Source organism: Castor canadensis, chromosome 2 (genome assembly GCF_047511655.1).
Source record: "Castor canadensis chromosome 2, mCasCan1.hap1v2, whole genome shotgun sequence".
Lineage (NCBI taxonomy): Eukaryota > Metazoa > Chordata > Mammalia > Rodentia > Castoridae > Castor > Castor canadensis.
In genome coordinates, this window is record NC_133387.1 from 197,184,354 (window position 1) to 197,198,466 (window position 14,113).

The 14,113-nt window shown below is 39.9% G+C and overlaps 1 protein-coding gene across 12 annotated transcripts in view; it reads right to left on the reverse strand.

Moving 5' to 3' along the window:
- Yap1 (Yes1 associated transcriptional regulator) overlaps window positions 1-14,113 on the reverse strand; it is a 102,457-nt gene that overhangs the window by 19,648 nt on the left and 68,696 nt on the right. For 3 of the 12 annotated variants that reach the window (XM_074066835.1, XM_074066834.1, XM_074066833.1), the window contains 2 exons: window positions 3,086-3,276; window positions 576-623 (listed from right to left, as the gene is read on the reverse strand). In XM_074066835.1, coding sequence (XP_073922936.1) covers window positions 576-623; window positions 3,086-3,276 — 239 coding nt within the window. The remainder of the gene's footprint in view (window positions 1-575; window positions 624-3,085; window positions 3,277-14,113) is intronic. The other 9 variants (XM_020167810.2, XM_020167815.2, XM_020167809.2 and 6 more) reach the window with 3 other exon arrangements.

Sequence of the window (14,113 nt, forward strand, 5' to 3'; positions counted from 1 at the left end):
AAGGAAAAATGGTCACAACCTTTTCATCGACATTCAACACTTTCATAACCAGTGCACGTTGGGTTTCATCAGGGAGAAATTCTGAAAAAAGCCAAAGAAACCTGAAGCACTATCTAGCCACTGCCCGCTCTCTCCTGATGGATTTGAAATGCTTCCTCTGGACTGTCCCCTAGAACGTTTCTCTTCCTCACAGTATCGTGGCTTAGTTCAAATAAAAACCCCTATGCTTCCCTTTTGATATTGTTCCATTATCAACTCTTCAAGACCATAAGAAGAACTATTTTAAGCTACTCAAGTAATAATCAGACACATTCTGAGGCTGACAGAATGCACAGCTGAGACATAATATTTCAAATGTGGAAGAAAAAGACCTCCACAATCACAGTGAACATGAGAAGCTCTCGTGGAGGAGGGGAAGGGAGCAGAGAGTGTGACTATTTGGGAAAAGTAATGCTTACGTACGGGTCTTGGTAAAAAGATGACTCAAAGGCCCCTGGAATACCAGCTTCTCCCTTTCCTAATTTAGCATCCCTTTGTTTTTTTTTCCAATTCTAAAACATCATATAAGAGCCTACCTGACATTTTGGAGAATTTGCTGTGCTGGGATTGATATTCCGCATTGCCTAAGAGTAAAAAATAAGACGGATAAAAATTACGTTAAGCCACATGGTTTGGCTGTGTAGGCTGACTTACAAATTGTATCCAGACATGTCACCATAGCACAGAATTCCCAAGCTACCCAAGAAGCAGCAGGCTGAGGAAGACAGGAGCCAACGGAGTCACCATGTAACAAAACTGAAACCTCAGAATTTTTAACAGCGTTGAGGACAGGACAGCAAGACTTCAGGGGTCACGACTAAAATGAAAGCTGAAAACGGTCAGGTAGGTTCTTTGCTTCTCTATTAGGTGAAGCAGGGAAAATATTTTGTATTTCAGTGATAAGAGATACTGTCAACGAAGAAGTTTATAGGAAGCCAATTGTCTTAGGATATACTGAATTTATACTGATTGCTAAAACAAAAACAGAAAATTCTTAAAAAAATTCTCACTGTTAGCATGAGAGAAGAGCAGCTCTGCACTTCAACAAGAGAAAAGACAACACAGCAGAGAGCAAGGAAGAAAAAAGGTCACCTGAAGAGGAAGTGAAGCCACTCTGCCAGCACCCATCACCCAGAGTAAGAGTGAGAAGATTTAGAAAAATTCTTCATAATCAAGAACTTTACAAGTACCGTTTTGCCCACCACGGGGGGAAAAAAAACAAAAACGAAAAAACCACCAGGCTGATGTACGGCATACAGTATCATATGGACGGCCCGTTTCTACATTTTTAAATTTATCGTAAAAACAGCAACTTTGACATTACCAATTAAATAACTTTTCTTTATCAAAGTTTCTTGGTAGCCCGCATTTGTGTGAAATGAGACTTGCTTTTACTTAGACAATCTAGCATCAGTCACAACAAAGTGAAAAGCCAACAATGAAAACAGGTTGTGTAAAACACACTTTGAAATTGCTGTACTTTTTCTAAGAGCCAAGTAATTAAATGCTTGATGGTGCTAACTTGTTCTAATACCGTTTTATAAGTGAAAAACGGCTTCTTTGAGGTCATCTGTCAGAAAGGTGCGCCTCTCCGCACCTGCGATGGCAGATGAAAAAGCACTTCCTTCAAGACCATTTCCTGGCATCCTAGGGTGGCACCAACTCTCTTCTCTCCACTATGCCAACGGCAATACCTGGCCAGATTCCTGACAGAACACGAGCAAAAAGGATGAATCTGTCTGGGAGTCCGTGGCTTAGCTGAGTTCCTCAGGTACCAATACCTCACACCCAAATCAGAGTTCAGAGAGGGCACTAACTTCACATATTTTTGACAACACTAAAAAAAACCCAAACAAACAAAAAACTATATCTAAAGAGCTGTAATCCTGGGAAGAGAAATATAAAGTGGAATTGATTTTAAATACACTTAGTATGCTAAGTTGGTGGTGGTGGGGAAGCTTTGATGACCAAAATCCTGCTATTTTACATCCATGAGGAACTAGAGAAATAGGAAAAGGGGTTTTATTTCCAGTATACTTTTACCTTTTGTACACTTTCACTCCTGTGCTGTATTTTTGTCTATTGAAAATATTCGTATAAAAAATTTAAAGAGCTATGTTGCTTAACTAAGCCCAAACCCCAGTATCAAATACTGTAAAACATGGTAAAGCAAAAATTAATTTTTTTTTTTTTTTGCAATGCTGGGGATGGAACCCAGTTCCTCACACATTGCAAGGCAAGTGTCCTACCATTAAGCTACCATCTCCAACCCAAAATTTAATTTGAGATGAGGAATTACCTGTTCTTACACAGTATAAAGACCAAGAGTACTTTCTGGAAAAAAAAAAAAAAACACCTCTGAAGGAAGAGGTTATATAAGGGTTTTGAGCTCTCTACAGTCACATGGTAATTCTAAGACATATGGGATTTTCTCAACTTGGGGATGATATGTATTATTATTGTTATTTTTTTCCATTTTTGTGGACTAGGGTTTGAACTTAGGGCCTCACACTTGTAAAGCCAGCCCTCTACCGCTTGAGCCACACCTCCAGTCCATTTTGCTCTAGTTATTTTGGAAACAGGGTTTTGTAATTATTTGCTCAGGCTGACCTCAAACCATGATCCTCTAGACCTGAGCCTTCCAAATAGCTACGATGACAGGTATGAGCCACCAGTGCCTAGCTATGTATTATGTTTTAAATGAGAATTCTTAGGTTTAGCAACACTGAAACATGCATGTCATTCAAAACATGTCACATCTTTCTCAAGTGATGCCTTGGAGAGTCCCCAATAATGAGCTCCTCAGAAATAGAGCAATCTACAATCCCACATACATTTGAGGCTGCATCCTTCCTTCCTTCAATTTTTGCTCAACTGCAATGACAATGGTCCAAACAGCTCTTCATGACATGGGATTATGAGTTACATTGGATGTGATCAAAGGCCAGTCAGGAATGAAGACAAGGACAGAACTTGGCTCTAAGGGATGTTTCTGTCACAGTGAATGCAGGAAAGCGATGTGCAGAAGTGGAAGCTGGTTTCTAACCTGTGGCCTCACCTGCCGGAGCAGCTCTTGCTGCTTCAACCGCAGTCTCTCCTTCTCCATCTGAAGCTGCTGGAGCCGCATCTGCTGCTGGCTGGAGTTGCCGCCGCCCATGACGCCTCCCTGTGGGCTCTGAGGAGCCATGGGTGGGGGCTGCTTCACTGGAGCACTTTGACTGATTCTCTGGTTCATGGCTGAAATGAAAAAAAAGATCTGTCCTAAAAAAATGAGTTAAAGGATGACCTCAGAGAGCCAAAAGCTACTGGGGGTAGTCGGTGTAGCATTTTTGGTTTTGGTGGCACCACCAGGAATAGCCTAAGAACCAATCTATCACTCAATGGTTACATTCACTCACTGCTGCTGTCACCACTGCTGTTAAAGAAAGGACAAGCGAAAGGAAACACGACAGCTCCAGAGCGGGAATTGAAAATAGTCCTTCTGAAAGTGGGATACTGAGTGACTGAAAGACTCTGCTGACACAGACTCTTAGATAAACTTTGAAGTTTGAATGATGTGAAAATATTATTTCAAAAAATACAAGTTTAAAACTTCAACCCTAAAAGCAACTAAGACAAAGCATTCTGAGTAGGAAAATTCACCAAGATGGTGAACCCTTACTACAGCCGTACACACCCCCCTACTAAAGCAAGTCAGTTCACACGATCTGATACTGCCCACGCCAAACAAGTCTACAAGTATCGATCTGTCTCACTCATCGCCACCGTTCCTCAGCAATACAGCTCAGATGCTCAAGTCAAGTTGAATTTCTACCACTTGAAGGCTAGAAATGGACAGGATTTTTATGCAAGTGAATTTTTTGGTACAGATATGATATTGATAAGCTATGGATTACCTTCATTGCCCAGATGAAGATTGTAAGTAAAAATGACATCTTTTTGGACACATAGTCAACGTTATAAGTTAAAACTTTGGATTGGTTTCTACTAGATATTTAACATATATACGCTGATCAGAGAAAGCCCCAGGCTCGCACGGCTTCACAGATATCCAAGAAAGAAGTAACATCGGTCTTACACCACCTTTGTCAGAGTATAATAAGGATACTTTCCAATATGTAACCTGATACCTTACAAGGTCTTTAAAAGAAAATTACAGCCCAATCTCTCTAATAAACCTTGCTTAAAAATCCTAAGTGCCACATACTGACTGGTCTCTTGAGCTGCTGGCTTCCCAGGCAAACCCCTCAAGCTCATGCTGCATGTGTCCCTAGCTACAAAATAGCGGTTGATTTTCTTGAGAAAACCACACCACACTTTCTCAAGTTCACTACTGAAGAATCTTCCTGAGCTCAGTGTTACAGCACTTGCCTGACACATGCAAGGCTCTGGTTCAATTCCCAAACAGCAAGAAACACTGAAAAACTTGTTCCTCTGGAGCACTGCCACTTTGTGTGTTTACATTTTCTCACCTGATTCTAATTTTCTTTTTTGTAGTTTATATCTTTCTTAGACTGGAGTGGGGTGGCATCCTGTTCATTTATAAATCTTCAGTGTCTACCACAAACTACGTGCTTAACAGTCAATATGGAAACCCATTTCCCTTTGGCTTGTCTAATTCTTCTATGAGGTCGGCACAGCACTGTGACAGAACCAAGAACAGTCTAAGGAAGGAAAACTACAGCCCATCCTCTCTCAGAAGATCTTAGTTCATTCCAACCTGAGCTACTGATTAATACGAGACAATGGTGTTACCAAGTTCTTTCTTTTTCTTTTTTCCCTGATGTTCCTACTTTTCCCTCCCTGTATTTCTTTTTCTAACTTTTGAGTTGAACTTACCCAGTTTAAATCCTTTTGGGAGGATCAAGGTTAGTAAGTTTATATTTTAAGTCCTGCTTTACCTGTGTGCCAGGTGTGTATTTTGAAAAAGCCTAAGTCCTTGCTGTTCTGCAATTTCTATTATGGATTCTTCTTAAGTCCTGAGCTATTTCGAAGTCTTTCTATACTTCCAAACATAGTGATTCCACAATTGTTTGAAAATGATTTCCTTAAACATACAGAGAAATCAGGAAGGCTGTAAGCCCCAGGTATAAACATCTCTCATCTTCTCAGTGATTAACGGCTACCAAGTCTTGTTTGATTTCCACCCTTGTCCATTTTTTCTCCAATTATTTTCAGGTAAATGTTACAGCCTGTTACCCAAAAATAACTTCAATATGTATCTCTGAAAGGCAGGGACTCTTAAAAAACAACAAAAAAACTGCACACATAAAAATTACAATACCATGATTCTGCTGTCAAAATTTTTCAATTTCTCATGTCTACCCCGTGCTTGGGATTTTTTTAAAAACATTTTGTTTAAAATAGAATGTAAACAAGGTCCATAGAATGCTGATACAAATTATAAATTTCTTTAACAAAATGGTTCTCAAAATGTGGTTTCTGGATCACAAGAGCAGCACTATGGTACTGAATGAGAAACCATGGGGATGGAGCCCAGAAATCTCGTGTTTTGTTTTTGTGGTACTTGGATTTGAACTCAGAACCTCACACTTACTGGACAGGCACTCTACCCAATGAGCCACACCTCCAGCTCTTTTTCCTCTGGTGATTTTTGGTTATCACTCTTTGGCCTTCTACTCTATGATTCCCATTGCTGCTGGGGTGACAGCCAGGCCTAGCACACAGCTTTTTTTTTTTGTTGAGATGGTATCTTGCTTTTTTGCCCAGGCTGGCTTCAAACCACCATCCTCCCCATCTCAGCCTCTGAAGTAGCAAGGATTATAGGTGTGAGGCACCAGCACCTGGCAATCTTGTTTGTAATAAGGGCTCCCATAATTTCTGATGCAGTCTGAGAAACTTTGTTTAAACATAGTATTCTTTTTCCTTGGCCTTTTGTTTGTTCAAGAAGCTTTGTCATTTGCCCTGCAGAATTTTCTGAGCTTAGATCTTGCTGCTTGCACCTTCACAGTACAACTTAATCTCTCTCTCTGTGTCTTGATGTGCTGTAACCAAGTTACATATAGAATCTTGGTCAAAGTTTTGGCAAGGATATTTTAATGATAGTATTGCTATAAGCTGAGGAAGCTAAGATCCCTGGATACCTTGTTTTCTGAAACAGCAATGATGACCAGTATGTTCAGAGGTGGTAAACCTACCACATCCTTTTGAAGTCTCCTTCACCCAATGGTTTCTGTTAGCTACTATTTTCTGCCTAATCCATTCTTCCATTACAGGTTGTAATATGATGGTGTTCTAGCATTCTTTCACAGTAATTATCTGAACTTCCAGAAATAAGAATTTTTCCATATTAAGTATTTGGTTACCTGAAGTTTAGTTAGTACAGTCTAAGAATGTTTGATACATTCCTGTAACATATGCCTTTTTTTAGAATGAGTTGGTTCCATAACCTCTTCCCAAAGGTAGGAAAAAGTATGTTCTATTTATGAATTCATTAAGAGCTCCCCGGACTTTAAAATGTGTTTATGATGAGTTTTAACCCAATGGCTATGTTGTACAATGCTCTAGTGGGAGCCCTCTGAGTTGTGTCCCTCTGCTATGGCCATAGGGGGTTTCATCTGCTTCCTTGCTTGCTTCTAGTCATGCAAAGATGTTTTAGGCTTATCTTAAAGCTTTCCAGTGCCAGATTTCAGTTAGTCCTCTTTCTAAGAAGCCCTAGTTTTAGTAGGAAATGGATTAGAGACATTTGACCTTATAACAGCTATTTTTTTATATCTCTTATGCTGAAGATGTTGGTTTTCACATTGGTATTCTTTATACTTTGATATACACGCAACCATCTAAATAGATTATTAAAATTATAGTTGACAAAAGGATTAGAAAGTTTCAGATTTTTCCACAAGTTTTTGTCCTTAAGATATCCCCTTAGGTATACCTGAAACCCTGCAGCTTAAAGTCACCTGAAATAACTATCTTTGCGTGATTAGGCCACCAGCTCAACTTAAGGGTTTGTGAGATACTGCTTTTGAATTTAAGAGACTTAAACATTATTTTCTATCCTACGCCAACAGATAGCAGGTAACTCCCCCCCTCCCATTTTCTTTTTGAAATAGCTGATTCACATCCTACTTAATTTCTTTTGAAGTTGTCTGTATTAATAAAGTGTGTCATACTGAATAAACTCACACAAGGTTGCTTGGTGGTTAAGCCCAAATAGTTTTGTTAGGTATTGTCAAAGCTGCTACGTCCCCATGGGGACTGTACATTGTGGGTTCCTCAGCAGTAATCCATGAGAGCCTTTTTTCCACAAGTCTTGCCAAATTCTTGGATTTTTGCCAATCTGAAAAGAAATGGATCTCACTGTGACCATTTTTGCTGTGTCTTGCTACAGGAAAGTCTCCTCTTCTTCTTTTGTGTTTGTAGTGCTGGAAAGCAAGAGAGGGCCCTGCACACACTAACAGGCAAGTGTTCCAACACAGAGCTACATCGTTATTTTAAAGGGTCTTTAAATCTTATTCTTCTATAGGTTCATTAACTGTGCTCTTTTCTATTGTATATAATCTATACGTGAAGGATAAGAAACCTTTTCGTCTGTTAGACATAAGTTAGAAATTACTTCCCTCAGTGTTTCAACTACTTTTTAAATTTGCTTATTTTTTCTCTACTAGTTAATTTTCTCAATAGTCAAAATTATCTTCTTTGAAATTTGAGTTCTTCCAAATTTCATTTTCATGTGACAAGGAATTCACCCATTTTTTAAATTTAAAAAGTGTAAACCCAATTTTATTTATTTGACAATTTAGTCCATTGGAATTTACCCAGGTATAAGGCATGAATGGATCTAATCTGACCTTTCTCCACACAAGTATCCATCAGTGCCAATGCAACCTATGTAAAAGTGTATCTGTCCCCAGTCATCGTTACCATAGACTAAGCTTCCACATTTTGTGATTTTATTTCAAAATACAAAGTGCTTTTATGTTAATGTTTATTATACAATGTATATATGCATATCAGAACAGCCTTAATAGGTTCTCATAACTGCTAAGGCAAGTTGCTTTTAAGTTAACTTTTTAATTACTGGGTTTTAATTTAACTGCACCATGTTTAAAAGAACACAGTATGATGTGGCTTGTAGAAAATTTGTGGGTTGAGACCCCACACATAGGGTCAATCCTTCTAAGTGTTAGTCATAACCTGGGTCCAGGTCAGCTGTGTGCCTGGCCTTCAGTACAGAGTCCGAGTCTATATCTTCTCCTTGTTCTAGGTTGATGGCCTCAGTCCCTAACAGGCTCTGGAACCCAGTACCCAGTATGCCTGGCCTGCTCCAGGGCTGCCTCCACTGCTTTGGGGGCTTTTGATCTACAGAGATACTTTTTAAAATTTACAATCCCAGTTATGTCTTTTTGGTTATCTTGTTTTAATATTTTGTCTGAAAGAACAGGGAAGGGATCACACAACGTCCTGGGCTGGGAGAGTAACTCAGTGGCAGAGCACTTGCCTGGCCTGCACAAGGCCCTAGGTTCAGTCTGTGTGTGTTGGGTGTGGGGCCTCAATCATGTTCAAAGTCTGATTAATCTCTTTTTGGCAAAAACCAAAACAAAAAATAAAACAGTCAAAATTTTATAATTATGGCTTATAGTTTAGTATTTTTATAGGGTAATGGGTAGGAAAAAGACTAACATTTTTGAAGTTTAGGATTTGCCAGGCACCAACAATCTATGTAATAAAATTACTTTTGATGTCACCAATACAAATGTTCAGCATACAGCCAACAGGTACCATGGCATTTGGCATGAAAAAATGACCTTTAGAGATACCAATTTAGTAGTTCACCTGACTCAGTTTCCTGAGCTACACCTGGGGGTGCTGCTGTTGCCCTCTGGAGTCTTGGTGGAGAGTGAGTGCTCTGACCCGGGTCTGGGAGAGTGGATGCTTTATGTATGTCACTTCTTCTGAGTGTCAAGACTAATCAGCCTATCCCTACCCCCCTCTCATGGACACACACCAACGTTCTCTTTCCATTTCACCATGATGTTCACTGTTCCCAAGTAGTCCTATGACCCACAAATATGCTCGAGAATGAGCTAAGAGGATCCTTCCTTTGAGTGAAGCATGCTCCCGCCATTCACAGAGAACACTCAGTATATTTTCAGAGATACAGTTTCTACACCTACAGTAAGCATGTCATCAACAGGCCTAGAGTAGACTACTGTCGAGAAAAAAATGTTTTCCACTCCAAGCCATTAAAAAAAACAAAAAACAAAACCTAGAAAATATTCCATTAGTAAGTTGAGAAGTTCTGGAATTATAAAACATGATTGATTTCAAAACAGATCCTACAGCTATTAAATATTTCATCCGTTGAGACATTAGAAGACGCTTGTGCATTCCACACTAGGTCTTTTCTTAAGCAATAGAACATTTAATAAGTTATTTATAAAATACACTTGGAGAAAACAAATTGAATGGTAAGAAAAGAGGAAAACTTCTTAGCCTTCCCACCAGTTTCCCAGCATCAGATATCTTAAGCAGAAATCATTAATGATGACAGCTGAATTGGTTAGGAAGGTCTTTTTCAAGTCAAAGCCTATCTGACTATTCAAAGCCACAAGGAGAGAGAGAGGGAGATATCAAAAGGTGGAGGAGGAACCAGGCCACAACACTAAACAGATGCTTGCATAGAGGATGCTACAGTTGGGTGACTGGCAAGCAACTGTTTGTGCTTACCTAAGCGTTTATTACCTTGGGATAGAAGCAGTGTTACAAGATCTCCATAGAAAGAGCTACTTAAATAACCGATTCAAACAATGGTGTTTGTCTCCTGACTGTGGGATTTAGGCTTCTCCAGTTCTTCACCTTCTGAATATCCTAAGTATTTCAACAAAGCACAGGCCAGTGCCCCCACATGGTGCAGCACGGGCCTCATAAGCGGCCAGAAACAAACCAGGCTTTGTCTCTACAGGGAAGGGGGCGGGGCCGCAGCAAAGAAAAGGACTGCATTCCAATTTCTTCCTTCCTCTCAGTCATAAGTGTTTCCAGTGTTAATAAAATCTCTAAAAGGTAAAGAGAAAAAACTCTACAAGACACCACAATTTTAAAGACTATGACATGTTATGTTTAAAAAGCCAGAGTATTTGTTGCTTGGAGTATGAAACAGTAACTACTTCAAATTTACTGAACAAATCAACCCTGATAGCTTTATGGTAGCAAGCTAACCCCTTAGCAATTACTAAAAAAGAGACCACCTTCTCAAAAAGAAAAGAAAGCAGGTTACTGCCACAGGTCTTTTGCCACATCTGACTTTTCAAACTTCAGAGAACTTTTAGGTTGACAAATGACAATGGACTGTTACAAAGAATCACAGATTTGGTAAAAAGTGTGGGATAATTCATTTCTAGCACCATTAAGTACACACTTGAAATGAGAAATTATGTTGAACTATTAAAACATTGATGTTTATTAATTCTCTTGCAATAAGAGCACTTCTTTACTTTGTCTAATACTTGTTAAAAGAAAATGAATGCTTTCCTGTTGATCGTAAAACACAAAACACCCACTGCTGGTGCTATGTTTACTCTAGGACCTAAGGGACTGAATTATCTACCAAATTTTTTCAGCAAATTAGCACAGTAACTTATCTACTTATCTAGCATTTTATAATGCTAGTTTTTCAGTAAGAATTACTATTTGATTCACCATGAAAATCTGTCCACACAAATGAAGTAAAAGATGGTCCACAGCCTGGTGTGGTGATACATGCCTATAATCTAGCACTCGTGTGGTAGGAAAGAGGATTGCAAGCTTGAGGCCAGCCTGGGCTACACAGCTAGATGACACCTCATAAACAAACAAACAAATACCCTAACTTAACGACTGAATAAATCTTTTTATTACCAATGTGCAAAGGCTGTTTCCCAACATTTACCTTAGCTATGCACCTAAATAACACCACACCTAGGAGTACTTTTAGAAGAACTCATGTATCATAAGTTCACCCTTTAACATGTACATTTCAGTAGCTTTTATATTTCTACAGAACTGTGCAACCACACCACTATCTAAAACAAACCTGTCCACTCCTAATGTCCCTTTCCCAACCCTGGTGATCACTACTTTCTGTTTCTATGGATTTGCCTGTCCTGGACATTTCAAACAAACAGAACCAAACAATAGGTAGCCTTTGAGCACTTATGTACAGGTTTCGGTGCAGACATATGCTTTCAATTTTGCATCTATACCTGGGAATGGAGCTGCCTGATCATATGGGAATGTTACGGTCAACTTGTCAAGTGGCTGCATCATTTCTCAGTCCCACCTGCAATGTCTGAGGGTCCCTATTTCCCCACAACCTGTTCAACATTTGCATAGCCTGTTTTATTTTGGAAATCACAATGCGAGTAAAAAGAGCCTCTTGACTTGCATTTCCCTATGACCAATGTGTGGCAACAGTTCATCCACTAAGACCCCACTCTAGGTCTTGTCACTGGCAATGCCTCCCTCTCATACTCTGCACATTTCTCCCTTCTCCAGCTCCCAGGTCCCCATAGAAAGGGTAAAATATTTACATCTTTAACTGGGCAAAAATATTGCTAACAAATATCAACACTTTGTCAAGCCAATTTCTTCTTCCAACCTTCTTTCAAAAGACTGGTATAAAATTCATCGTAGCTCTCCCCCCACCCCCCACCAATAATTCAACTGTGGCTGTAACTAGAACTTGTTCTCCTCATCACCCATTAGGCTGATCACTCATTACTAAGCGAGGAGGGCAGAGAAGGGAGAAAGTGTCCTAACTAGCTTTCTATTCTCCCTCTGGAGAGCAGAGAGCATAGCCACATTTCTTCTGCTACTAGCAAAATAAAGACTGGGTCTGGCTTAGAACGAAAGCCAGGTAATGAGATTACTGTTCTGAGGCTATAGGGAGGCACATTTTAAAATATATCTGCCACTGAATTCACCTCACATGAAGCAGCAAACAGGCCCGTTAATTACAGCTTGTGTCTAGTTCTACTGCCACCGATGCTTTCAATGGGGTGTATAGTTCGTAAGAGATGCAAACCTCAGAATTTGGCTTCCTCTTACCTTTCAGTGTTCCTTGACTGCCTAGAAACCCCACCTATTTCCTCTCGTAACACTTTATCATCCTGCATTGTACACAGTGGTTTACAGTGACTTATTTACTTCCTTAGTAGCTTGGACTTCCTTCCCATGGTGAGTGCCATGCTGGGAATCATTTGTTCGTTGAATGAATAAATCAATCCTGGAATAGTTCCTGTCCCTAGTTAGTGGGGTGCTATTAGTAACTGCAGGGTAGTATCTAAGTTCAGAATCAGCTCTGAAATGATCTGGGCCACCAGGGTAGCAGAACAAGCATTCGGAACCTCTCCTGTTCTATTTCAACCGGCTTCTCCGCTGGGGATTCTAATAACCTTTTCTTTTATCTGAATCTCTGGGTTTGCATGGCGTGGTACACAGCACTAAGTGGCCCCTCTTCTCCACAGCCTGAAAATAGCTTTCTTTAAAATAAAGTAAGACTTGTGGGAATTTGTATATTTGATGGTATGGCCTTCAATAATACAAATAAGCCATGAATTTAAATTAACATTCAGTGATTGTGGTGGTAGGAAACTTTTAAACTATAAAAATTAGGACTTAATAACATTATACAAACAAGGGAAGGAATACTCTTTACTACTGGATCACTGAACCATCCACTAAGTAGAACAATGTATTTACTTAACTTCATTAACATATGCCTACTAGTCCTTGATGTACAGAGGAGAAATTAGCGAATAATTTTGGTACTAGTCCACTAAATTTAACATACTTTTTAAAAATGAGTAAAGCTGCTAAGTGCAAGTATGGAACCATGTTTGGTATTTATGCAGTAGCCGTGTTTTTAAAAATGAGTAAAGCTGCTAAGTGCAAGTATGGAACCATGTTTGGTATTTATGCAGTAGCCGTGTTGTTAAAATGCTCCTGTTAGCAAATCCTTGCTTTCTATGTTAAAAACCCACATACAGCAATGGTAAACATGCCACAATGGGCCTTAGGTCAGGCCTCTCTGAGCACCACGACTGAACCTAAGCTTTAGGTTCACTTATATCAGATTTTCTATCATGGCGATTTTGCCCAAGGTCTAAAACTTAGAAACAAAGCTACCAACCATGCCCCATCTTTAAGGCTGGAGAGCTAAATCTGAGGATGACTGCAGGAGGTTGGGAGCTAGGCACAGCTTAATTCTTCCTCCAGCACTTTCCACCCCCCACCAGATGGTGGCCAGGGCAGCCACCATGTGACAGCGCTTATCTTCAGATGAAAGGTTGAGATATCCCTGTCTCCTCTTCTGAAGTAATCCCCAACTGCAACCAGAAGACCAAAAGCTAAATGTAAACGGTACAGTAAACAGTTCAAATGTTACCTCCAAAACCTCCACAGGCAAATTAAAGTTGTGGAAAAGTCACCTCGAAAAGCAAGGCTCCAAAGGAGTCAACACCACACAGCAGCGCATCCTGCACCCAGCTCATTCCAGACTGGATAAGAGGATGCAGTCTAACCCAGTCAAGAGAATTTAGGGATCATTGTGCGGTATCAGAAGAACCTGGGTCTCTTGAATCTCAACTGAGTAGGTAATTTTTCCTGCATCACAATTTAATCTAACTGAATCCAGTGCATATGTAATTACCATGGCAAACAGGATGCTAGCTTTTACTGTTCTGAAAAATGTTACTTTGGCAGGCAAAGAAAATGTCAGGTCACAGCAATGCTGTAACTATTTTTCTCACTGGTGATGAACATGCAAAATTCAACAGAATGTCACATTTAAAGAGGCGTGCAGCACAGGTGAGTGAACTGTTAAACACAGAGCACTCAACTCACGAAAACCCAGGGGAACTGCAGGAAGAGAGAGAGAGAGCGAGCACTGTTGGGTCAGGACTGTGCTCACAAATGTGAAGTAGATTCTGGGTAATAAAGCCACACAAACGTTCTGGTCATGAGAACGCTCCCTAGACAGAAGGACTGACTTCTAACGCAGTGAGCAAGTGAATGGTACGGAATGAGCTGGGTGACAGCTAGATGTACATACTTTGGAAGTCTTCTCCAACCAGGG